Source organism: Cucurbita pepo, chromosome 4 (assembly GCF_057944985.1).
Source record: "Cucurbita pepo subsp. pepo isolate OVF chromosome 4, ASM5794498v1, whole genome shotgun sequence".
In the NCBI taxonomy this organism is placed as follows: Eukaryota; Viridiplantae; Streptophyta; class Magnoliopsida; order Cucurbitales; family Cucurbitaceae; genus Cucurbita; species Cucurbita pepo.
Window position 1 is genome coordinate 10285817 of NC_141801.1, and position 22670 is coordinate 10308486.

At 40.5% G+C, this 22670-nt stretch overlaps 6 protein-coding genes across 11 annotated transcripts; 4 read left to right on the forward strand and 2 right to left on the reverse strand.

Annotated features, from left to right (window-relative positions):
- The first annotated feature begins 1317 nt into the window (after positions 1–1317).
- LOC111793100 (NagB/RpiA/CoA transferase-like superfamily protein) lies at positions 1318–7316 on the forward strand. Of its 2 annotated transcripts, XM_023674832.2 has the most exons (11): positions 1318–1473; positions 1595–1708; positions 1794–1849; positions 3054–3212; positions 3339–3438; positions 3571–3713; positions 3827–3932; positions 4501–4639; positions 4728–4996; positions 5073–5153; positions 7181–7316. In XM_023674832.2, the coding sequence occupies exons 2-11, from the start codon at positions 1613–1615 to the stop codon at positions 7196–7198; spliced, it is 1167 nt and encodes a 388-aa protein (XP_023530600.2). In that variant the 5' UTR covers positions 1318–1473; positions 1595–1612; the 3' UTR covers positions 7199–7316. The 2 variants fall into 2 exon arrangements, with proteins under 2 accessions (XP_023530600.2, XP_023530599.2); XM_023674831.2 differs by lacking the exon at positions 1318–1473 and having other exon boundaries at positions 1480–1708.
- LOC111793105 (uncharacterized) lies at positions 7211–7956 on the forward strand. The gene has a single exon (XM_023674839.2). It carries the CDS (start codon positions 7211–7213, stop codon positions 7670–7672), a length of 462 nt encoding a protein of 153 aa, XP_023530607.2. The 3' UTR covers positions 7673–7956.
- Positions 7957–8610: 654 nt separating this feature from the next.
- LOC111793102 (cation/calcium exchanger 4-like) lies at positions 8611–11298 on the forward strand. The gene is made up of 2 exons (XM_023674833.2): positions 8611–8768; positions 9056–11298. Exon 2 carries the CDS (start codon positions 9127–9129, stop codon positions 11050–11052), a length of 1926 nt encoding a protein of 641 aa, XP_023530601.2. The 5' UTR covers positions 8611–8768; positions 9056–9126; the 3' UTR covers positions 11053–11298.
- Positions 11299–11558: 260 nt separating this feature from the next.
- Positions 11559–14745, reverse strand: LOC111793104 (protein LURP-one-related 6-like). Of its 2 annotated transcripts, XR_015420610.1 has the most exons (4): positions 13162–14745; positions 12811–13059; positions 12158–12442; positions 11559–12041 (listed from the first exon to the last, which is right to left on the reverse strand). XR_015420610.1 is itself a non-coding variant. In XM_023674838.2 (3 exons), the coding sequence occupies exons 1-3, from the start codon at positions 13375–13377 to the stop codon at positions 12302–12304; spliced, it is 606 nt and encodes a 201-aa protein (XP_023530606.1). In that variant the 5' UTR covers positions 13378–14745; the 3' UTR covers positions 11559–12301. The 2 variants fall into 2 exon arrangements, 1 of the variants encoding a protein (XP_023530606.1); XM_023674838.2 differs by having other exon boundaries at positions 11559–12442.
- LOC111793103 (guanine nucleotide-binding protein subunit gamma 3) lies at positions 12871–17908 on the forward strand. Of its 4 annotated transcripts, XM_087123124.1 has the most exons (7): positions 14902–15215; positions 15326–15385; positions 16110–16286; positions 16917–16969; positions 17084–17128; positions 17214–17258; positions 17344–17908. In XM_087123124.1, the coding sequence occupies exons 3-7, from the start codon at positions 16140–16142 to the stop codon at positions 17705–17707; spliced, it is 654 nt and encodes a 217-aa protein (XP_086979250.1). In that variant the 5' UTR covers positions 14902–15215; positions 15326–15385; positions 16110–16139; the 3' UTR covers positions 17708–17908. The 4 variants fall into 4 exon arrangements, with proteins under 4 accessions (XP_023530603.2, XP_086979250.1, XP_023530605.2 ...); XM_023674835.2 differs by lacking the exons at positions 14902–15215; positions 15326–15385 and adding an exon at positions 12871–13011; XM_023674837.2 differs by lacking the exon at positions 15326–15385.
- Positions 17909–18485: 577 nt separating this feature from the next.
- On the reverse strand, positions 18486–21239 carry LOC111793106 (subtilisin-like protease SBT1.8). The gene is made up of 2 exons (XM_023674840.2): positions 19595–21239; positions 18486–19524 (listed from the first exon to the last, which is right to left on the reverse strand). Exons 1-2 carry the CDS (start codon positions 21222–21224, stop codon positions 18860–18862), a joined length of 2295 nt encoding a protein of 764 aa, XP_023530608.2. The 5' UTR covers positions 21225–21239; the 3' UTR covers positions 18486–18859.
- Positions 21240–22670: the final 1431 nt, after the last annotated feature.

The window sequence follows — 22670 nt, forward strand, 5'->3', positions numbered from 1 at the left end:
ATCATCTCTTAGATTCTATTAAAAATAAATTATTTTAAGCGTATTCAAATTTATAATTATACTAATCGAAGTTGTGAACTTTCGTACGTTCATCTATTTATACCAGTTACAATTCTTCAACTCAGTTATAGACACAGACCACCTAATGTCGAGCCTTAGCCAAGCACATCTACGGGCGGTCCAAACATCAATGCTCTAACCTCACATGTTATTAGTCCATCCAAGCAAATGACCCAACGCCCCACTCGCCCATAAACTCTATGCTTATTCAACCCTTTAACACAGTAACTCATGCTCAACATCGAGCCTACCAGCCATGTGGCTCGACCTAGTGCCAATCCAAGTCTCTCCTAGCATAAGCTCATGATTTAGCTCACCCCATATCAGCGCGTGTGAAGCTTGCTTCTAAAAAAGTCAACTAACCTTGGCTTGTTGACTTTCAACTACTGATGGTTTAAAGTGCTCGAATTGGATAAAATATTCTTTCAACTTTAATGTTTAAATTCCTACCGACTGTAATATGGATTTTAAGAGAATAATTGGTTTTTATCTTGAAAAGAAAAAAGAGAATAATTATTTATTGCCGTTTTTGGGACACAATAAATAAATATATATATATATATATATATATATATATATATATATATTATCCTTAAATTATTCAAAGACATGTTGTAATAAAATTTTTAAAAAATTAAAAATTAAATTGATATGTATTTAAAAATTAATGATTAAACTATTTTTTTTAAATATAAATAGGCAGGAGTGTCAAAAATGTTTTTTTATTTTCTGTGAAACTTATGGTTTATTTATTTATTTTTTAAATACATATTGTTAGGCCTGTGCAGCAGTGCATGAATATTGCCGCTTAATTAACAACGCAACATTTAATAACCCACCGAAGATATTATCCTTTTTGGATTGTTTCTTACGAACTTCCTCTCGAGGTTTTAAAACACATTGAGTGGAGAGAGATTTCAACACTTTTATAAAGAATGTTTCGTTTTCCTCTCCAATCGATATGAAATCTCTCCTTAGTAGACGTATTTAAGTCGTGAGACTGACGTTGATACGTAACGATCTAAAGCGGACAATATCTGATGACAGTGTACTTGAGCTGTTACATGTTATAACAACTCAGCTCAATATTCAATATTGTGGTCGTGTTGCGAAAATATTGTACAAAGAAAGAACAAATAAAACCCTATATATTCATTATTTTGTAACATATACATAGACTGCCCAAAATTCCAATGATCAAAGATTTAATCCAATTTTGCCTTTTCTTGTTCAAAGGGTCAGCCATTCAACTCGATTACAGTCATATTTTCAATTCATCCCTTCTAGACAAATTCGACCCCGTGATTCTTTCCCAATCCTTTCCCTAATCCAATAAGAAAATGGGTCTCCACTTTTCCTTGAAAGTATTGAAACCATTCATTCGCCGCCTCTTTTCTGTCGTATCATATTCGGGTCGGTTCCTTCCCCTTCATTTTCCATGCCTTCTCAATTCTGAAGCAGCCCATTAAACGAAACATTGAATTCCCCTTTTGAATCGTTTTGTTATTTGGGTTTTTCTTCTTCGATTTTGCAGATTTCACCGGTAACCATAATGGCTTGCGATCCGAACAATGGCGGTGAAATCGGAGCGGAAAATTCTCTCCAATCCATCTGTTACAAACGTGGATCCTTGCGGCTGCTCGATCAGGTAGTGTTCATTGGCTTTTTGTTCAGCACTTTCCTTCAAGCATGGAATTAGGACTCTTTAATTAACAGTGGTTGGTTTTGAACAGAGGAAGCTTCCTTTAGAAACTCGTTACCTGGACATCAAGGATTCAAAAGATGGATGGTAATTTCTTGCAATCTTTGTCCAATCTGTTCTTGTTCATAGTGTTTCTTCCTATCCCTTATGCTCTTTTGAACCGTTTTTGTTTTAAGATCATGTTCTTTTTGAACTTTGAAGATTTGTTCAATGCCATGAATATGAACTGCTAAACCTGAACTTTCATTAGCTGTGTGTTTTTGGGTTCATGGGTTGAACTCCTAGTATATGGATTTATAAGAACTATATAACTGTAGGATCGAATGATGGTCTTGTAGATTCCTACAAGCCGATGCGCACGTAAGCTCGTTTGAGCGCGCTCTATTGTTAAGAAAAGGTTGAACTCGTGGTTTGTTTCCATGATGTGAGACATCTGGTTGTTGAAACAAGTGTATCTAGTAAATTTTGTTGTACATTTCACCCTATGATGGCTTTAGTTGTGAGATGGGTGGATTGTGAGATCCCACATCGATTGGAGAGGGAAATGAGTGCTAGCGCGGACGCTGAGCCCTGAAGGGAGGTGGATTGTGAGATTCCACATCGGTTGGAGAGGGGAACGAAGCATTCTTTATAAGGGTGTGGAAACCTCTCCCTAATAGATGCGTTTTAAAAACCTTGAGGGGAAGTCCGAAAGGAAAAGTCAAAAGGACAATATCTGCTAGTGGTGGGCTTGGGCTGTTACAAATGGTATTAGAGCTTGGCACTGGGCGGTATGCCAGTGAAGATGCTGGGCCCTGAAGGAGGGTGGATTGTGAGATCCCACATCGATTGGAGAGAGGAACGAAGCCAACAAGGACGTTGGGTGCTGAAGGGGGTGGATCATGAGATGAGTAGATTGTGAGATCTCACATCGATTGGAGAGGGAATCGAGTGCGAGCAAGGACGCTGGGCCTCAAATGGGGATGGATTGTGAGATCCCACGTCGTTTAACGAAGCATTCTTTATAAGGGTGTGGAAAGAAAACATCTCCCTAGCAGACGCGTTTTAAAAACCTCGAGAGGAAACCAGCCTGCTGGTGGGGTTGGGCAGTTACATTAATAAAGGATTCATTATAATTCCTCAATACTCTTCCAGAAATTACATCCTTTCTGTCGAGAAAACCAATGTCTTCAACGTCTATCATGATATTACCTGTCACAGCCTAAAAATATAACTTGCTGAATTCCAAGCATTTTTCAGCTTTGGTTGTTATCAGCATATTTGGTGATATTCTAAAAAATTTGTATGTCAGGCATGCCATAAGGGATATGGTAGTACGCGGGGCGCCTGCCATAGCTATTGCAGCAGCCCTTGCTTTAGCAGCAGAAGTGTACAACTTGGACGCTTTTAATGGGAGTCCCAACGACGCAGCTTCGTTCATTGCGGAGAAATTGGACTACTTAGTCTCCAGGTTTTCTCGATTCATTATCAGTATTTTTTGCACAGATTTTTCTATATGAAAGGCAATTTCAAACTGTTTTTGGCCATTCCTATTGGCTTTTGAACAGTAGCTTACGTGTTTTTTCCGAATTTGTAGTCGGCCAACTGCGGTTAATCTTGGGGACGCTGCTATAAAACTTAAAGAAATTGTATCTCGGGCCGTTGCTATTTCTCCCGATGCCAAGAGTGTCTTTCAAGTATGAATTTGGGGATTCATTTGGCTGTTCAGTTTGAGTTGTTAATTGTTAGTTCTATGCTTGGTTATGCTGAAACTTGAAGGATGTCTTATTTGTAAGCTCTTTTGAATATATTGAAAACTGGTTGAATAGGCATATATTGAGGCTGCTGAAGCGATGCTGGAGGACGACGTTGCTTCAAATAAAGCCATTGGGTCGTATGGAGCAACGTATATCCGTGATCAACAAAAATCATTGGCAAAACTTTCCGTTCTAACGCATTGCAACACGGGCAGGCATAAATTCTAGCTCCTTCACACTCTTTTTATCGTTCTCCTTTTAACGCTTAATGCACCCTTGCTATGAAATTCCTCCGGACTAGCTATTGCTGATAGTTTTCACGTTTCAGTCTAGCAACGGCTGGATATGGTACTGCCCTGGGTGTAATCCGTGCTCTTCACTCCGCTGATGTGTTAGAAAGGGCGTACTGTACCGAAACACGACCCTTCAATCAAGTGAGTGTCTAGTTTGGTGGTATTTGTATTAACTAGATGTTTTCTTTTCAAACTTATTATGGTAATTTTCTTGATTTGGGTAACTTCGACCGTCTCTCGATGTGAGATCTCACATCGGTTGGAGAGGGGATCGAAACATTCCTTATAAGGGTGTGGAAACCTCTCCCTAGCAGATGCGTTTTAAAACCGTCAGGCTGACGGCGATACGTATCGGGCCAAAGCGAAAAATATTAGCTAGGTGGGCTTGGACTGTTACAAATGGTATCAGAACTAGACATCGGGTGGTGTGTCAGTGAGAACGTTGGGCCTCCAAGGGGGGTGGATTGTGAGATCCCACATTGGTTGGAGAGGGGAATGAAGCATTCCTTAAAAGGTTGTGGAAACCTCTTCTTAGCAGACACGTTTTAAAACTGTGAGGTTGATGGTGATACGTAACGAGCCAAAGCGGACAGCTAGCGGTGGACTTGGACTGTTATACTTAGACCATCTCTATTTGGATTTGTGGACTATTGTGGATATGCCTCTCTAAGCATACTATTTATGCCTTAACTTTTGCCTATTATTGTAGGGATCTCGACTCACGGCCTACGAGTTGGTCCATGAAAAGATACCTTCTACCCTGATAGCAGATTCGGCTGCAGCCGCCTTGATGAAATCTGGAAGGGTGAATGCTGTTGTAGTTGGGGCCGATCGCGTAGCTGCGAACGGTATTTAGTCGTTCCTTCAATTATGTACGTGTCACAGCATCTGTTTGTCGAGGAAGAGTGTCTGAAAGTTCTATTCAATGAATTGCAGGTGACACTGCTAATAAGATTGGAACCTATAGCCTTGCATTGTGTGCAATGCACCACAACATTCCATTCTTTGTGGCTGCACCATTGACTTCCATAGACTTATCCCTTTCATCTGGCGAAGAAATCGTTATCGAGGAAAGGTCCCCCAAAGAGTTGTTGAATGCCCGTGGAGGGCTCGGCGAGCAAGTTGCTGCTTCTGGCATCGATGTCTGGAACCCCGCTTTTGATGTTACTCCTGCTCGTCTGATCTCGGGAATCATTACAGAGAAGGTCATCTTTTCAACCACTTTCCTGTTTAGAAAACTTGAAATCATCCAACTTTGGTTGACATGTTTTATTGTTGCAGGGAGTCATCACGAAGGTGGGTTCTGAAGATTTCAACATAATGGAGTTTGTTCAAAAGATTGCAGCAGGCACTCTTGCGCAGGTACACTAGAATGTTCTTGATGAAATAAATGTTCTTGTTCATCAGAATCAATAGATACAAGAACGCCATAGATCAAATGTCTGGCTATTAATGGCTCTGTTTCTGAAGTTCTAATAACAGAGCATATATACATATATCACTTGCTTGATACTCTGGCTTGGTTTCTAGTTTTCTTGTTTTTTTTTTTTACATAATTGAAGAGAACTTTTGGAGTCAATATGCCAACTGCAATTCTCACTCGAGTTCTACTTCTTCTTTGTTCATTGTATGTGCGTTTTAGAACTGGGAAACTGACGAATCATGTTCTAATTGGTAAAATCTATTTTCTATAGTGATGAATCCATCAACAAAATTGTATAGCTTTGCTAATTTTGGTGTAAGATCCCATGACCATTGTTAGAAGATATTGTCCGCTTTGACCCGTTACGTATCGTCGTCAGCCTCAGTTTTAAAACGCGTCTATTAGGGAGAGGTTTCCACACCCTTATAAGAAATGTTTTGTTCCCCTCTCCAACTGAAGTGGGATCTAACAATTCATCAACCTTGGAGGCTCAGCGTTCTCGTTGGCACATCTCTCAGTGTCTAGCTTTGATACCATTTGTAACTACTCAAGCCCACCCTAGTAGATATTGTCCGCTTTGGCTCATTACGTATCGTCGTCAGTTTCACGGTTTTAAAACTTGTCTACTAGGGAGAGGTTTCCACACCCTTATGAGGAATGCTTCTCTTCTCCAATCATTGTGGGATCCCACAATAGACGTGGTTTAAAACCTTGAGGGGAACTCCGGAAGGGAAAGCCCAATGAGGATAGTATCTGCTAGCGGTAGGCTTTGGGTCTCTCAGAAACTAGCAATCAACGTTGTAGAAGAATGATAACTCGTTTAGCAAATTAGGATCAATGGTCGACTTGAACTATACTTGTCAGTCAAATTAGCTCTGCGATCATATTCATTTGGTCTTGATTGATATTGTCAGTTTCATTCCGATGATCAGTTTCGAAACATGTAAGAACTCATCCAAAACAACCCGATTACACTCTGACCATCTACCGAGGTACAAGAGAATCATCACCCGACCATAGTTCCTCTTCCAATATCTCAGGTCATTCAACACTTTCCATGTTTTTCTTTCCTCTTCCTTTTCCTTTTCTTTTGCTGTGTAATTTTCAACGAAGGGACAGGAGAAGAAAGATCAGTTATGCTTAGCCTACAATGAAAAAGTGAAAATATCTTTAGTCTTAATCATAAAAACCAAACAAAGGGCCAAAACAGAACAAAACTGTTTGTGGTGCAGAGCAGGAAGCTTTTAGAGATGTATATGGCTGTCTGTCTCAAAGACTTGAAAAGAAAAAACCAGACCGCCATGCACATCCATTTTGTAACCTTCCATCGATTCCAACACCAAAGAAGATTCCCTTTTTAAAAAAACATGGGAAGATACGACATGTGGCCCCCGACCATCGAGGAAGTCGACAGACACAGACGACAGCAGCTCCCAATCGGACGCTATGGCTCTGTTTTTGTTGCGTGTCGCATCACAAGATGATAGCATGGCTTTGCACATGGCAATATGGCTCTCTGTTTCTTTGAAATCCCATGTCGTTTTCTAATACCCAAATGAAAAAAAACTTCAGCCCACCCCGTAATCGGGTTTGAAAGACAGAACCAAACAGTTTTTTATGATAATAATGTAACAATCTTGTATCTAAAAACGTTCCGGAATCCAAACGTTGTTGGGACTCACGAGCTTAGAAACAGAGTCTTATCTGATCTGAATCAGTTCAGAAGAAGAACAAGAGGAAAACCCCTGTTTTTACAGATGGGGTTTCTTTGTTTTATGTTGTTTTTTCAAATACCTTAAAATCTCCGAGTTTTTTAGTCTCGAAAATTATAATTACCCATTATTTTGACTGCTTATTATAGCAATGCATTTACTACAAATGGGAAAGCGGCAACGCTTCAATTGTCAATAAATGATAAATCTTTATTTTGGTTGTCCTCTGGTTTTCTCTTCCTTTTCCAAAACAGAACACAGGAATCAGATAAGACTTCGTTGTCATGTTACTGGCGATGGCGTTACCAAACTCCAACTCTCAGGCGGCGGCGGCGGTGGTGACGGCGGAGGTCGAATGTGTGAAATGCTATTCCTGTGGATTTACAGAGGATTGCACCCCTGCTTACATCTCGCGAGTTCGCGACCGCTTCCATGGCCGGTGGATCTGTGGGCTCTGCATCGAGGCGGTGAAAGATGAAGTTGTGAGATCGAGAACGCTTATTTCCACCGAAGAAGCGTTAGCCCAACACGCGAGTTTCTGTCGGGAGTTCAGATCGACCAACCCTCTGGATGAAACAGAGCACCCCATCTCCGCCATGGGGCGGGTACTACGACGGAGCTTGGATTCTCCGAGAGTTCTCCGGTCAAATTCCAGTGGCGTAATCAAACTAGAACCGATCGTCGTCATCGGCGATTCAGCTAGACTCCAACGATCCGGTAGTTGCTTCCCTTCCTTGTCTAGCTAAATCAAAAAACAGAGTAGTATTTTCAAGCGACTAACTTGCTTTAGTGGGTGGGTTCAGTTAGAGTTCTCCGACGATTTTCAAGCCATTTAACGAAATGGGTTTGAAAATTAGAGGGAAAACTGACCATTTTCTAGCGTTCTTGTTCGTCAAGTTCGTCATTAATGTAATGTAAATGGGAAATTGTGATAGAACAGAGCATTTGTGTTTGCTTGAAAGTTGGAAGTGAAATAAATCGAAGTGTAGATTGAAAATTTAATGGAAATATTGGGAAGATTTGAAGAATATTTGCAATGGCGGTCGTCTGAGCTCTGTGCTGTTACCATTGTCTGAGCGACAAAGTTCTGTTACCATAGTCTCTACGAACTTTCTGTTCTATGTTTTGTCTCAATTTTATTCATATCTTTGTAACTTTATCTTCCTTATAGTAGTCTCGATAACAAAGCTGCCTTCGACCTTCGATTAGTAAGCCTATTTCATCGAGAGCTTACCCCTCCACCCTTCATAGTAATGACGGTCTCGTGAAAAAAAAAAAAAAAATTATGAAGACAAAGGCTATAACACTATTTTTGTTTGAACATATTGAGTAATCTTATTTAGATCCCAAATTATGACCGGTTCAATTTGTCGATTTTATTCGTATCATATAAAAATGGTAACTTATTAGATAACACAAAAGGTTTATTCCTTTTATAGATGCTCGATCCATCTAGATTTTATTAGACATAAAATTTAATTTAATTTTTAATAGAATAATTAATTAAAAAATTCAAAATTGATGACCTAAATTGCTAATTCAAAAAGAAAAAAAAAAAAAACATGCAAAATGATATTATATTAACTAATCTCTCAAATTGTAATTTTTTATATTAAAAAAATTGAAATTATATTTAAGAAAAGAAAAAAAGAAAAAAAGAAAAAAAAGAAAAAAAATGAAGCACCTTGGAATGATAAGCGAAGGGTATAAGTAATTTTCGTATGAAGCATCGTTTCATCGGGTCGGACAAGTTCAGGTTGGGGCGTCGTCCTCCGCCGTGTGTGTCGTCTCCGCCTTCCCGCCAATCTTCTGCTCCAGCGTCGTCCTCGAACTGAATCACTGGTAACTTCCTCCACTTTGTCAATTTCTCTCCATTCGTATCCAACAATTTTCTGGTCATTCACGAGGTTTTCTCCTCTTTTTCCTTTTGCCCCTTTCTCATTTACTCTGCTAGCTCGAACTTCATCCCTGTGTGTCCTTATGCTTGGATTCCATCTTGTTTTCCGATTGCTTTGCTGAAAGTATCGTTTGGATTTCGTCATCATCCAGTCGTCACTAGGGTTTTGAATCTTTTGAAGTTTTGATGCCCATTTCTGTTTCCCTGTGTTTATTGTTATTTTTTGTTACAGTTTTCTGTTATTGACGACCAATCGGAAGCAAGTACTGGCTTTGTTGATTAATTGATCACGAGCGGAGGATTATGACTAGACCGCATGCGATTTCTAGAGCAAGAAGCTTTCGATCTCGAGGAATTTTCAATGGAATTTGCTCCATTGTGTTGCTTTGTTTGTTCCTTGGTCAGGGGAAGTTCTTGAGAAATTCGCGTTCAATTCTTCAACCTAAATGGAGCTTAGGTGATATGCAGGTTGGGGTGATTCATAGGAGAATCGCTGAAGTCTCTGGTTCGAACAATACCATTGATTTTGATGGATCTCCTAATAATAATAATAAGTCTGCAAGTCTCCCCCTATCATGTCTTGGATTAACCGAACATAGAGATTACCCGAGCCGATGTGAGTACCTGATTGCCCATCCTGATTGCAATTCAGGTGGATTTTTCAATTACATCACGTTCTTCTACTGTGACTGTGAAGGTTTTAGTCTTCTGGGTTATGTGGCTTTGATATTTTGGCTTGCTGCGTTGTTCTATCTATTGGGTAATACTGCTGCTGATTATTTTTGTTGTTCCTTGGAGAACCTCTCAAATCTCTTGAATTTGCCAGCGACCGTGGCTGGAGTTTCGCTGCTTCCTCTTGGTAATGGTGCTCCTGATGTCTTTGCCAGCATTGCTGCTTTTATGGGAAAGGATGCTGGTGAAGTTGGTCTTAACAGTGTCTTGGGTGGAGCTATCTTCGTAACATGTATTGTTGTTGGTGCTGTTTCTCTTTGTGTTGCTGAGAGGGATGTCAGGATCGATAGGAAATGTTTTATCAGAGACATTTGTTTCTTCATGTTTGTCATTGCCTCACTTGCTACAATTTTGGCGTTCGGTAGGGTCAATGTCATCAGTGCAATTGCGTTTGTTTTAATTTATTTGGTCTATGCATCTGTAGTTGCCGCACATGAGATTTTGGAAAAGGACTCGGTAAAAGTGTCCCTGAACTCTGTAACACCTTTACTTCCTGTAACTGGAAGCATTTTCTCTGTTGGAAGTGAAGAAGATGAATCAGTCTATACGACTCTTCTTGAGTTCGATTCTGATGGTGATGTACCACATCTCCAAAATAAACTGCCACAATGGATGTGGTCTTCAAATGTTGCAATCTATTCAAATCAGACAATGAAGGGCAGTGTAGATAGTCCAAAAGCTTTGTGGGGTTGGAATGATGAAGATACAGCGAATGACTCCTCGTTTTTCTCTTTCTCCATATTGTTTTCACTTCTTGAACTTCCATTGACACTTCCAAGACGTTTGACCATTCCCATTGTGGAGGAGGAACGATGGTCAAAAGTTTATGCTGTTACCAGTGCTACGCTAGCACCCGTTCTTCTGGCATGTTTATGGAACACCCAAGATGATCTTGGACCTCTGAGTGGAAAATTTGCGTACTTTTTGGGGGTTTCCCTTGGTAGTGTGCTTGGCGTCCTTGCATATTTGTATACAAGCCCTGATCAGCCACCTCACCAGGCTTTGTTTCCATGGGTCTTTGGGGGATTTTTTATGAGCATTGTCTGGTTTTACATTGTTGCAAATGAGCTAGTAGCTTTGTTGATGACATTAGGTTTAATTTTTGGAGTCAACCCATCAATTCTTGGATTGACAGTGTTGGCCTGGGGGAACTCAACGGGTGATTTGATGTCTAATGTAGCACTGGCAATGAATGGTGGAGATAGTGTACAGATTGCTATGTCTGGGTGCTATGCTGGTCCTATGTTCAATACTCTTGCGGGGCTGGGTATCTCCATGCTTCTTGGAGCCATGTCCCATCGACCTGCACCTTACATGCTTCCTAGAGATAGTAGCTTGTTTTATACATTGAGTTTTTTAATGTCAGGACTTATTTGGTCACTTGTTGTGTTACCTAGGAATGGTATGCGCCCAAACAAAAATCTAGGAGTTGGCTTGTTTGTTATCTATTTCTCGTTTCTCATCCTCAGGGTGAGCACATCTATGGTGGAGCACTAATGCTGGAAATAAATGTTCGTTTGAGCTAATCATAGGTGTCTCAACTATAAGCAGGCCAGTGTAACATACATTTTGATTGAACGGTACCAAAGGTCATGATCGTTCTCGGGACTCGAAATAGTTATTATAGATGATGTTGTAGGAGATTATGATGCCTTGACATTTTATTGCATCATCTGCCTGTTAATATCATGATTTGTATATCATAGCATTGTTTAGTGAAATGAAACTAAAAGATTATTATCCCATGTATCTGTTATTCATTTTAAACTCTCTTTTCTTTTCTGAGGGTTGTATTGAATATGATTTTTGAGCTAGGAGATTATGGTAGGACACTCTCATTTAGGATCAAAAGTGCTGCTCAATCAAACCATTTTTAGTTTTTAGCTCGTAAAATCTGTTTGGATTCAGTTTATGAAGGGCTCATATTCTCTTCAAATACTTTCCAGAATTTTATTTGAGATGTTCCCCCTGCGAATGCATTCATGATCGGACAGATGGGAACGTCGAAGAAATTAATCGGGTACTTATTTATATTTTTATTTACAAGTATCAACCTTACGGGCTCATTTTGCTTTATATTCCATGTACATCCAAGTAATCTACAGTTTGTTTACATATTGAATGGAAAAGCTTGTTTCTACGTTTTCTTCCCTCAATCCTTGTAGTTGTTGTGATTTGAAGATAAAGTGTTCTTGATACGTATAGAAGGAAGCACTCAGAAACTTATCTGTAGAGGGAACACTGAAGTGCGAATCTGCAATTTGTTCTCTGATTTTCATCTGCTCGTTACATGTAACGTAGACCGTATGTGTTTTCCCTTTGATGGACAACAATGCTAAAATGCCGATATGCAAGCGCCTGATTCTTTAATTCTATTGTTTCTGTTCTTGAATATTCTGCTACAGTTGCCTTCATCTTTTCCCACAGTTATAATGACTTCCAGGAGAAGGGCCTGCTTGATCTACTCTTATATGGTAGCAAGCATCCTAATGCAAGGCATATGGAAGATTAAAGGCACTAGAGAAGCTAAAAGTTTAATTACATTTACACGGACATCTACAAAAGTTAGAAGAATAGATTGCAGTTAACAAAAAATGCAGACCCAGTTCATGGAGACTATCGTGAAATGGAGTGCTGCCACAAATCTCCAATTTAATCACAACTGAAACTTTGAGCTGCATTCTTTAAATGGAAGAGGACGAGCAATTACCATCCTCCCCTCTTGATTGTCGTCCCTTTTATGAATTCAGCAGCTGGTTGATTCGCCATAGATGTTGTCGAGAATGGCAATGACTCCAACAACAAAAGCCTGATCAATTCCAGGTTTTATTGACACATAGTAGAGATCCTTGCTCAACAGGACTCCAGCCTTTTTATTCTTTCCAATCTGCAGTTATTTAAAACAAGTAAGAATATACCGCTTCGTGAAAGGAATAGAGCCAAGATCAAGTATAACTACTCTCTTCGATTATATCCAGATGGTGTTGCTAGCTCGTTTTGTAATTATGATCTTGGATTGATTTTGCTGGATTAGAGCCTATTTCTGTAGTTAGTTATTAGATTCCCTTCTGCTGTTGGGCTTGTTATTTGTTTGCCTTTGTTTTTTATGTTTTTCACAATAAAAGCTCGGTTTCTTTCGAAATCTATATCTATATATAGTCGGTATTAGACAGTATCAAGCCAGGTGAGGTGCGGGCAGGGAAGACTCGTTCGGTAGATAGCAAGTAGGTAATCCTAAGAGAGGTTCAATCGCACCTGAGCTACTAAATTGCCTTGAGAATCAATGATGCTGCATTCTTTACCAGGGAAGTATCCACTGATCTCAAAGTCCCAATCTTTCTTGCCGAGGTTTGGTTTTGTTGTGATTCTAATTCCAGTATCTTTGTCCACAGGAAGACATGACTTGGGCTTTCTCAAGCTGAAAACCAGCTTTTTGGATCCTTGAAAGTCGTATCGGTAAGCATTCCATATCTTATTAAAGCTTAGAGCCTCAAAAATCCCTCCCTGAAACATAAAACTGTGCTGAATAATCCCAAATCGACCATTTTTATGCAGGAAAAGTAGAAAAGACTTGTTTAGGAAACATGTAGAACACTTAGATATTACCTTCCCACGGATCAAAAGCAAAGCATCCCTCCTCTCATCTCTTAGAATCAGCTCCTCTGCTTTTCCCAGAATCCCACACCCATCAACACTGAAAACAACTTTCTGATCACAATTTGTCACCACGAAACCTCCTCCGTTAATGACATGTGGTCTCTTCCTAACAACGTACACAACCTCAGTAGATGAACAATATAGTTTGCTAACCAATGGAACCATCTTTCCAATTGTAGTTAAGCTATGTTTCTTTGTTGGTATTTCTGCACTCTTTTATGAAGTTCTAAACAGATTCGAAGGTAAATGATTGATTATTGCTAGGAAGGTTTGAAGAAGGTGAGTATCAATGGCTTGAAGTCAAGGTTGCTTGTTATAGAACACAACGAATGGTTCACGCACTGAGCACTGATAGTTTTAGCCAATAGAAACAGAGAGGGCTCTGGGAATTATTCTATATGCACTTTGGCTAGATGCTTTAGTGCTTGTTGCCCAAGAAAAGCCATAAAGAAAGATTCTTTGTAGTACATATCTTGTGGAAACAAGCAATAGTTTTTCAGAAGTTTGTGTTTAGAATCCTCAAAAAGCCATCAATTTTGACAATCTGTGAGTTTAAGTTCAAAATCAGCTTTAGCGAGGAGCTTTATTGGAGAAAGAATATCCCTTTTGATGTAATTTTAGAACGGTCAAAACATGTTCGTTGTGATCAAAATAACTAAAAACGGCCAAACAAAGGTGATTTTGGTCATTCTAAAATCACTCTCGAAGATGGTTGGAATAAAGTAATCTAACGAAAGTACTTCTAACGCATCTTCCTAACTTGAGAAAACTTCCTTGTTTGTAAAGAGAGTTCAATTTCTAACAACCTTGTCCTAATTGAAAACTATCTCGAATGCATATGGAATATGATGACTTCTTTCAATTTTCTCTTCGATTTTGTGTTAAGAGGAACCTTTTGAACATTGACATATGCTATCTCTTGAGGTCGGTTTCCACATTTGTTTTATTTAGATAATGTCGAGATATTTGTAAGGTTAAAATATTATTTTGATCTATTTTAGCCATTTTACTTTGAAATCTTCAATGTTTTTAACAAATTTTAAAATTAGTCTTTATTATAAATTTATGACCATTCTAAAAACTAATTAGTCTTATATACCATTGGTAAAAATCTAAGCACATTGTTGGCAGAGTTGTCATTTTTGTACATTATGGATCGCCGTTAGTCTTGCGATTTTAAAATGCATATGTTAAAGAGTGATTTTCATGCACTATAAAGAATATTTGGTGTTAAAGAGTGATTTTCATGCACTATAAAGAATATTTGGTTCTCGTTATTACCCTCTGTAACCGATATACGATCTCACAAAAGTGTCAAAATTCCTTCTGGAATTATTGTTTTCAAGAACCAGAAATCAATCGGTACTTCCATGGGAAAATCAAGTTCATATGCCGGAGTAACAATAGATTTTGATCTTCATCCCGAAACCGCCATTTTCGAATTTCAAACCCATAAGCCCCTTGGCAGAGAATGTAGAAGTTCGATAAGAATCACGAGTACCCATAATGGGTCCTACTCTGCTCCTCCAGGCTCCGCCGAGCTGCTGCAGTGTCGATTGTTCTCGAAACTGGTGGCTGTGGCCGAACATTGGCAGAAATCACCGGCGAGCTACAGAGTCCATCAGAAATTCAGAATTCGGAGCTTCAGCGATAGCGTAAAGGGAATTGAATTTGACCTCGAGCTTCGAATCTGGCACTGTTTCTTCAATCGGATACGTCACTGCCCCACTTCCTTTTTGTCTTCTTCATCTGTTTCCAATCCGTTCGACGATCCAAATTTAAGAGTAGACTAGACCCCCCTCCGTCGCCTTCAGTTCCCAGATTTCCAGAGGCCCATATTGCTCTCTTCTGTTCTGTTCATGTGATTGTCCAAGACCTAATAATGGGCCAGATATTGGCTGCTTTTCATCACTATTTGATTTGATATGAGGCCCGGGTACCCCCCTCAGTCTTAAACCCGTGGTCACGCTCACACGCACACCAACTGTTTGATGAAATGTCAGGTAGTTTTCTTTTCCCCATTTGTTCAACTGGCTTGCTTGGAGCTTTTATTTTTCAATGTATATGATTCAGTGTTTACATTACATTAATCTGTAGTTTCCTCTTTGTCTAGCTCGAGATGCTGATTCGTCATATGATCTATGGCACCCTTTCCTAGGCATCTCTCCTCCACGTGCGTTCTGAGCTCTCTACCTACTTCCCATTTTTCTTCTTTGCTTTGAACACCCAAAACAGCTTAAACAGAGACAGAAACTTACTTAATTATGCTCATTTCTTCATACTCCATTAAGGCTAAAGAATGAATTAACTCCAAAATCTTACTTGAAGGAAACCCAGATGCCTCAACTTTGATAACCAGTCTTATACAGACTTAGGGACGCTAGGCACAGGCTTTTCTCACAGCCGTCTTTACATTATTAATGGAAAGCTGAGTTCTTGAAAAGAAATATTTTAACTCCTTCTCTCAGTCTCTCTCATAAAAGAATGGTATTGCCTCGAGTCGAGAAAAGGCTCGTTTTTTCACTCAAAGCCTGTGACATGACAATAATGACTCTCTTTCTGGCCTCATTATCACTTGCATCATTAAAAACCCTGCAACCCACAACTTGATTCATACATTTATGTGCTGCAGTTTACTTGCAGAGCGGCTTTCTTTTGTGGGCTGTAATTATCTTTGTCAGCCTTTCGTATTACTGTTCTGTCACTACCCATGTAAGACCATTCATACCCAACATTAACTGTTGCTTTAGTTCGTCATTTGCTTTTGCAGTTACTCTTTTCTTCACTCTCTGCTTCTTCCCTGCATACTTATATTTCTGCTGTTATAGACATTCTGTGTTGTTTTCTTTCTCATCTGTGCTCTGACCTTTGGTGATTCACGACTGGGTTTCTATCAGTGTCGGGTGCCCTGAGAAGTAACTCGAGCAATGGCTGCTCGGTCTGTTTACTCTTCATCAGTGCCTTCGCTGCCACCACCTTGTCCAAAGTCTCCACCTGAGTACCCGGATTTGTATGGGAGGCGTCGGGAAATAGCCAAGATTCATATGCTTGAAAGAGAAATTGGTATTCTTGAGGTTTGTTCGAATTTGAATTGATTGTTACTATTATCATATTCTGAAACTTATAGTTCAATTGCAAGCATTTCTCTTTTTTGTCATTAGCTTTGCTAAGTAGGCACGGAATTTTTCAGTTCAACATGCAGATCTGTTTGCTTGATTTTAGGAGCTAGTTTCTCATTGCAGTTCTAAAACAGATTCGATAAGCTTAGAACTTCCATTTCGTGGCATGAAATTTCTCCCAGACCTTCATGGAAAAGCACCACCTGGGAAGTCTCTGGGATACGAAAATCCAAGAAAAAATTTTGGCTTCTAAATTTCTTGGGCTGCCTTTTCCCCAAAGCCAGGGGAATGAAAAACACAAGAATTCAATCTCTATCCCACTAAAATCCATGGAATTTGAAAATTAATGGACTCGTTGTCTTCTCTTTTCTGTTTACCAGATAAAAGCATATTTCTTCCGCACTAATTATCTCCTCCTGTTATGGGATCGTTTAGCTGGACAAATGCCACATGTTACACGAAAAATTGAAATTAAATACAATGTTCACACATGTCATGAGGCACAATTCCCGGTTTCAAAGTAGCCATGATTGCTTTATGATTAGCTCAATGCGTCGTTACATTTTTCTAGTTTTCTTGAAACAGGACGAACTAAAATCTGTTGAAAGTCTTCAACCCGTCTCTATATGCTGCAAAGAGTATGTATCTTCTTAATAAATTTCATCATCTTGTAATTTATTGAAGTTCTGATGTCTTTCCTCCGTTAATTGAACCCATCCAATCGGGAGATTGATCCATCCAGTCTTTTGCAGGATTAGCGACTTTGTTACGGTCAACTCAGATCCATTGACGCCTACGTAAGACTTCCTTTTTAATTAAACTAATCTGCATAATTTTAAGGTTGCATTAGTTATGAACAATGCCCTTTTTTTTTTCAAGCAGATGTAGGACAAAACATAAGCGATGCCGCTTCTGGAAGTGGTTATGGTTAGAACTTTCAACATACGAAATCTGATTTTAGCTCATCACTGATTACGTTTTTTTGTATAACATTTGTTACGATTGTATGCAGCGGATTTCCTTGCTTTAATTTGTCATGGCTGTGCTGCTGCTCTTGCACTGGATGCTCTGTCTCCCTTGAGGTGCCTCGCTGCTGTGTTTGCAAACCATGCAACTTCCCATCATGTTCAAACTGCTGTAATAAGCCGAAGTGTAGTTTCTTCTCCTGTCCCTCTTCATTTTGCTGTAGAAACATCTCGTGCCGTAGACGGTGTTGCATTTTGTCATTACCTTCGATCTCATGCTCCGATGGCTGCCGCTGCTGCGAATGCAAATGCAGCTGTAAGTGCTCTTTTCCAAAATGTTCACAGGTACCTTCTTGTCGCTTCTGTACAAAATCCTGTTGTGACCCCTGCTCTTTATGTTGTTGGTTTTGACCCTGCTCGCTTCTGATATAATCAATGTACATTATTATGAATATATTCTACTTTTTATTGATTTTGTCCATATTTATTAGTGGGAATACGATTGGTATGCCTTTTAAATTATTTAAGACAATATTTTGAGTTGTTTAATCAGGGTCCTACTGCTGGATTATTGATGGGTATCATTAGAACTGATTGGCCACAATTTGTCTATATGGTTATAGAGTTGTCTTATCACTTGTTACTCTTTTGTGAAAACATCCTCCTGTTTGTTAAGTCCCTGAACTAATCGTACTACTGGAGGCTTTTGTATAATCTGAATCGATTAGCCTGGTCCCATATGCTTCTTGCATCAACGGTTGAGATACCATGCTCATGATCTTTATCTAATATTTAGTACTCCCCCACTGATCGGTACATGATTGTTCTTATGCTACTTTGCTTGTGAGTTGAATATGGATAGGCTGCATTGGACTGTTTTTTAATTTGACATATGAATTGGGCAAGGTCTCTGTTGGTTACTGCTGCTTTGTCTACTTTTACAGTTTCGCTGGTAAATATTATTCGCTTTAGCCCGTTACATATCGCTAGGAGATAGAATATCTGTTAGCAGTGAGCTTAGACTGTTATAAGCTATTACAAATGGTATCAAAGCCAAACATTCTGGTGGTGTGCCAACGAAGACGCTGGCTCTCAAGGGGCTGGATTGTTAGATCTCACATCAGTTGGAGAGGGGAATGAAGCATTCTTTATAAGGATGTAGAAACCTCTCCCTAATAGACGCGATACGTAATGAGCTAAAGCAGATAATATATGCCAGTGATAGCCTTAGTTTGTTATACAAAAATAGAAATAACTAGGAAATAGTAAAGTGAAAGCAAACGAAGTATGGCAAACGAAGTATGTGTTATGGATTTACATTAGGTTCAACTCTCTCCCCGGGACTCTTCCCAACTTCGTAAACTGACCCAACGTTTCAGACTCTTCTACTGCCTATGCTTTTCATTGGCAAATCGGACACTGAATTTTCCTATGCTTGATGATGATGATCGTTCTCTTGTTGATCATCAACTTCTTGCTATTTTTCTTGTTGATCATCAACTTCTTGCTGGCGGATTGGAAAAACCAGTATCAAATGGAAAACGCCCTATACAAAAACAACAATCACAACTTTGTCCAGGTGAATGCCACTGGGCTTCTAACTTCGTGTAGATCATTGCTCCACACAATCGATCCAAACCCATATCTTGCGGTTTGAGCAGCATCCCCGCTCGTCACAAATGTGACAGTGTACATTTTCTTCTCCCCAACTTTAGTGAAAACAAGCCTTGACGGTTTCACCATCACATTCACAGCCAACGGTGCAGTAGTAGCCACTTCATAAACCGACCCTGCAGCCCCAACATTCGTGACTTCACGAGTGTATTGAACCACCCTCTTTCCCCCAAACACAACTGAAAAGGTAGGGTAGTTAAGTTGTCCTGGGTCTGCAAACTTTCGGGAGCACGATACATTCGATTGCTTCACAATTGCCCGAACATGATCCATCCCATAGTCCAAGGAGCACAGGAAGGCAATGTAGTCATCGATCGAGATATCGTATATAAGACCTGGGGAGAGGGCTTTGTGTGGATCAACATGGCCAGCTCCATGACCCCATGGATTGGAAAACGCCCCTCCGGCAGCATCCCGGAGAGATGAGTTGGTGTTGTCCTGCGTGTATGCAGTGGTCATCAACGCAGATTTGATAGCACTTGGACTCCATTCCGGATGAGCTGCCTTCATCAATGCCGCCAGCCCGCTTATATGTGGGCAAGACATGGATGTTCCTAAATAGCAGAAGATTTATCAGCTAAAGAGCGAAAGGGTAAGCCTAAGCAAGAGCCATTTAGGACATACCTGACATAATATTGAACTGTGTTTTTCTCTTGTCGCTGTCCAATCCAGTAGGTCCAATGGACTCAGACCAGGCAGCCAAGATGTTAACGCCAGGCCCAATGACGTCCGGCTTTAGGATTTGGGGCGTTACCAAGTTGGGTCCTCGGGAACTGAAGGCGGCCACCACTGGAGATGGGCGCACGTTCATAACTGTCCCACCAAAGCTTAGAACCGCCGTCGGCTTCGAAACTGACCGCACATAATGCCGGATCATGTCGCCGGTTATTCTCCCCACCGCCACGGCCGGCAGCAAGTGGCTGTCAGCCACCAATTTCTCTCCATTAGCCGCTGTGTTAGCCAGAATCATCCCAAATCCGCCAGCATCTCGCACCACTCCTCCCTTCTCTGCTCTGGCGTTGATTCCCCTGTCGCAGACCACGACTTTCCCTCTGATCAATTCCGGGTCAAGAGAACCGGGCAAACACATGTTGCTGGAGGTGTTGCTTCCTTCGTTGTACACCAAACCCACCGGCTTGTTCATTCCTTGGCCACTGTAGAGCGACACTCCAGTGAACCGCTTGCCATTTCCGAGTTGGACATAAGCTGGGAAATCCCGGTCTAGAGTTCCAGCTCCGACTGTCATGATCCAAGGTGCCACATTAGCCAGAGAAGCCAAGTTTGGCCCACTGTTCCCAGCTGAGCACGAAACAAAAACCCCGTTCTCCATGGCTGCAAATGCTCCTATTGCAATTGTATCCTGGTAATAAGGTGCAGAGCCACCGCCCAAAGAGAGTGAGAGTACATCGACACCGTCGGATATTGCCCGATCCATACCTGCAAGAATGTCAGATCCAAAGCAACCAGTGGACCAACAGGTTTTGTAAGCTGCAACTCTCGCTTGAGGAGCCATCCCCCTGGCAATGCCTCTGGCATACCCAAGTAAGCTCGCGTTAGCCACATGTGACCCAGCAGCCGTGCTTGCTGTGTGCGTGCCGTGTCCATCCTGGTCTCTAGGCGACTGGTTTTCTCTTGGATTTCCAAAGTACCCATCATTAGAAGCCATTTGATAACCCTTCGAGAAGCTGCGAGCTCCGATTAGTTTCTTGTTGCAGAGTGAAGGGTGGAAATCGAGCCCTGATTCGCATTCTCCACGCCACCGTGATGGAATCTCCGGCATTCCAGTGTCATCAAAGCTCATAGACTCCGGCCAAATCCCGGTGTCGATAACCCCAATAATAACATCATGAGAAGCCTGGTGGAGATCCTGAGTGTTGTGACCTTCCCAGAAGCCGAAATCGGAGTTGAGGCCGAGGAATCCCGGAGTTCGAGTGGTGTGAAGGTTATAAACAGAGTCTTCATAGACACCCAGAATGGAATCCGATTGGCGAAGCAATTGGGCTTCCTCTGGATTCAGAGAAGCAGCGAAGCCATTGTAGGCGGAAGTGTAGGCGTAGAGAATGGAATCAGAGGTGGCGGAGGAGGATAGGGATTGGAGATGGGCAGAGTACCAATGATGATGGGTGGGATACTCAGAAGGCAGAGCATGATGTTTCATGCGAACAATGTAGGTTGTCTTGGCATCGACGAAGACACAAGGATGAAGAACAACAAGAACAACAAGAACAAGAACAACAATTGCCATTGAGCCCATGGGAAGAAAGGAAGAGTGGAGCAAATATCTTACTCATAGCAAAGCATATAAGTAGAGCTATGAATGAGGCTAATGGCTTAACACAGCCCAAAACTAAGCTGACTTTCAAAACAAAAAAAAAAAAAGAGCGGTTAGAGAATGACAATCCAGGAACCAGTATCTGGTTTAATTTTCGGTTCGCCCCAAGATTTTGATAAAATATCATCACTATCTGGCATCAAAACGAGTTCTCCCTATTACGTTAGTAAGAAAGTCCCGAAGAAGAAATCGAGATGCAGCAGATCAAGACAGAAGATCAAGTGTCGGACTTGTTTACGAAAGAGCTAAAACATGAGAGCTTTTAGTGTCAGCTCAACATGGTGCAACGAATGAAAGACTAGTGCTAAGGGCAGTAGCCTACTAGGGATTTACGTACTTCCATCCACATAGATTTTCATCCCAAGAAATCTCTACTAGTCTCAACACCTCTTCACCCTACTTAGGTTTTCATCTCAAGTAGTCTCAAAATGTCTTATAATCTCTTCTCGATTAGTGTTAATAAAAAATGTAAGTGTTTTCCACGTAGAGTTCTGTTCAACTGATTTCTTAGAACATCTCCACCTCCAAAATGTATACTTTTTTTGGCTTAGTTGCAGTGGTGAACTTGTCACGAGCGAAAGGAAGACCATGCCTAGACCATAATGAACGTTATTGAATGAATTTTGTTGTTTCTATATTGAAAATAGAGATTAGGGGGAGTGCATGGAAATTGAGTAGAGATGGAAAAAGGAAGGGTACAAAATTTGTTGTTCCTCTCACGGGTTTAGCTTGTTTTGAAGTAGTAACCCGTGAGTAGGGATTTTGTATCTATAATTTTGTCTTTCCTTGCAATATGAATGAATGGCTACAAACACAAACCCACTCAGAAAACAACCAAATTCTGCATCAACTTATAGTACAATCAATACTCTCTCAAAAACTATATGCCAACGTGAATGCCTGTGAGACTTAGAAGATGTTGTAACGGAAGCGGAAGCAAGTTCGATCGTACTTATGCACTCACAAACAGAAATTAAATAAAGAGACACAAAGTTTACGTGGTTTGGAAAGAAGAAATCCTCTCACGTCCACGGGTAACAACAAATCTCAATAATCAAAGTGTTTCTAGAGTGTATATTTTACACTACAAAGTCTCTCAACAAAGTTTCTCCTAAATGACACTCAAACTTAATGTATCTTAACCATTTTAGACAACGTTTTACATAGACATAGAAGCATTAATGTTATACATGAATCAACAAAATGGAAGATGAACTAAAAGGACTATGTGATATCCCACCTTGGTTGGAGAGGAGAACAAACCACTGTTTATAAGGGTGTGGAAACCTTCTCCTAGGACACGCGTTTTAAAGCTTTGAGGGGAAGCCCGAAAGGGAAAGTCCAAAGAGGATAATATCTGCTAGCGGT

What these genes read in the sequence shown, in the direction of transcription:
- LOC111793100 (XM_023674832.2), top strand. Translation starts at nt 1,613, where the DNA reads ATGGCTTGCGATCCGAACAATGGCGGTGAAATCGGAGCGGAAAATTCT. An exon ending in CCTTGCGGCTGCTCGATCAG is followed by an intron (nt 1,709 to 1,793) that starts GTAGTGTTCATT and finishes GGTTTTGAACAG; the next exon opens with AGGAAGCTTCCTTTAGAAAC. An exon ending in TTGGACTACTTAGTCTCCAG is followed by an intron (nt 3,213 to 3,338) that starts GTTTTCTCGATT and finishes CCGAATTTGTAG; the next exon opens with TCGGCCAACTGCGGTTAATC.
- LOC111793105 (XM_023674839.2), top strand. Translation starts at nt 7,211, where the DNA reads ATGTTACTGGCGATGGCGTTACCAAACTCCAACTCTCAGGCGGCGGCG.
- LOC111793102 (XM_023674833.2), top strand. Translation starts at nt 9,127, where the DNA reads ATGACTAGACCGCATGCGATTTCTAGAGCAAGAAGCTTTCGATCTCGA.
- LOC111793104 (XM_023674838.2), bottom strand. Translation starts at nt 13,377, where the DNA reads ATGGTTCCATTGGTTAGCAAACTATATTGTTCATCTACTGAGGTTGTG. An exon ending in TGCTTTTGATCCGTGGGAAG is followed by an intron (nt 13,060 to 13,161) that starts GTAATATCTAAG and finishes TTTATGTTTCAG; the next exon opens with GGAGGGATTTTTGAGGCTCT. An exon ending in AAGGCAATTTAGTAGCTCAG is followed by an intron (nt 12,443 to 12,810) that starts GTGCGATTGAAC and finishes AAATAACTGCAG; the next exon opens with ATTGGAAAGAATAAAAAGGC.
- LOC111793103 (XM_023674835.2), top strand. Translation starts at nt 16,140, where the DNA reads ATGGCTGCTCGGTCTGTTTACTCTTCATCAGTGCCTTCGCTGCCACCA. An exon ending in GAGAAATTGGTATTCTTGAG is followed by an intron (nt 16,287 to 16,916) that starts GTTTGTTCGAAT and finishes TTCTTGAAACAG; the next exon opens with GACGAACTAAAATCTGTTGA. An exon ending in TCAGATCCATTGACGCCTAC is followed by an intron (nt 17,129 to 17,213) that starts GTAAGACTTCCT and finishes TTTTTCAAGCAG; the next exon opens with ATGTAGGACAAAACATAAGC.
- LOC111793106 (XM_023674840.2), bottom strand. Translation starts at nt 21,224, where the DNA reads ATGGGCTCAATGGCAATTGTTGTTCTTGTTCTTGTTGTTCTTGTTGTT. An exon ending in ACAGTTCAATATTATGTCAG is followed by an intron (nt 19,525 to 19,594) that starts GTATGTCCTAAA and finishes TCTGCTATTTAG; the next exon opens with GAACATCCATGTCTTGCCCA.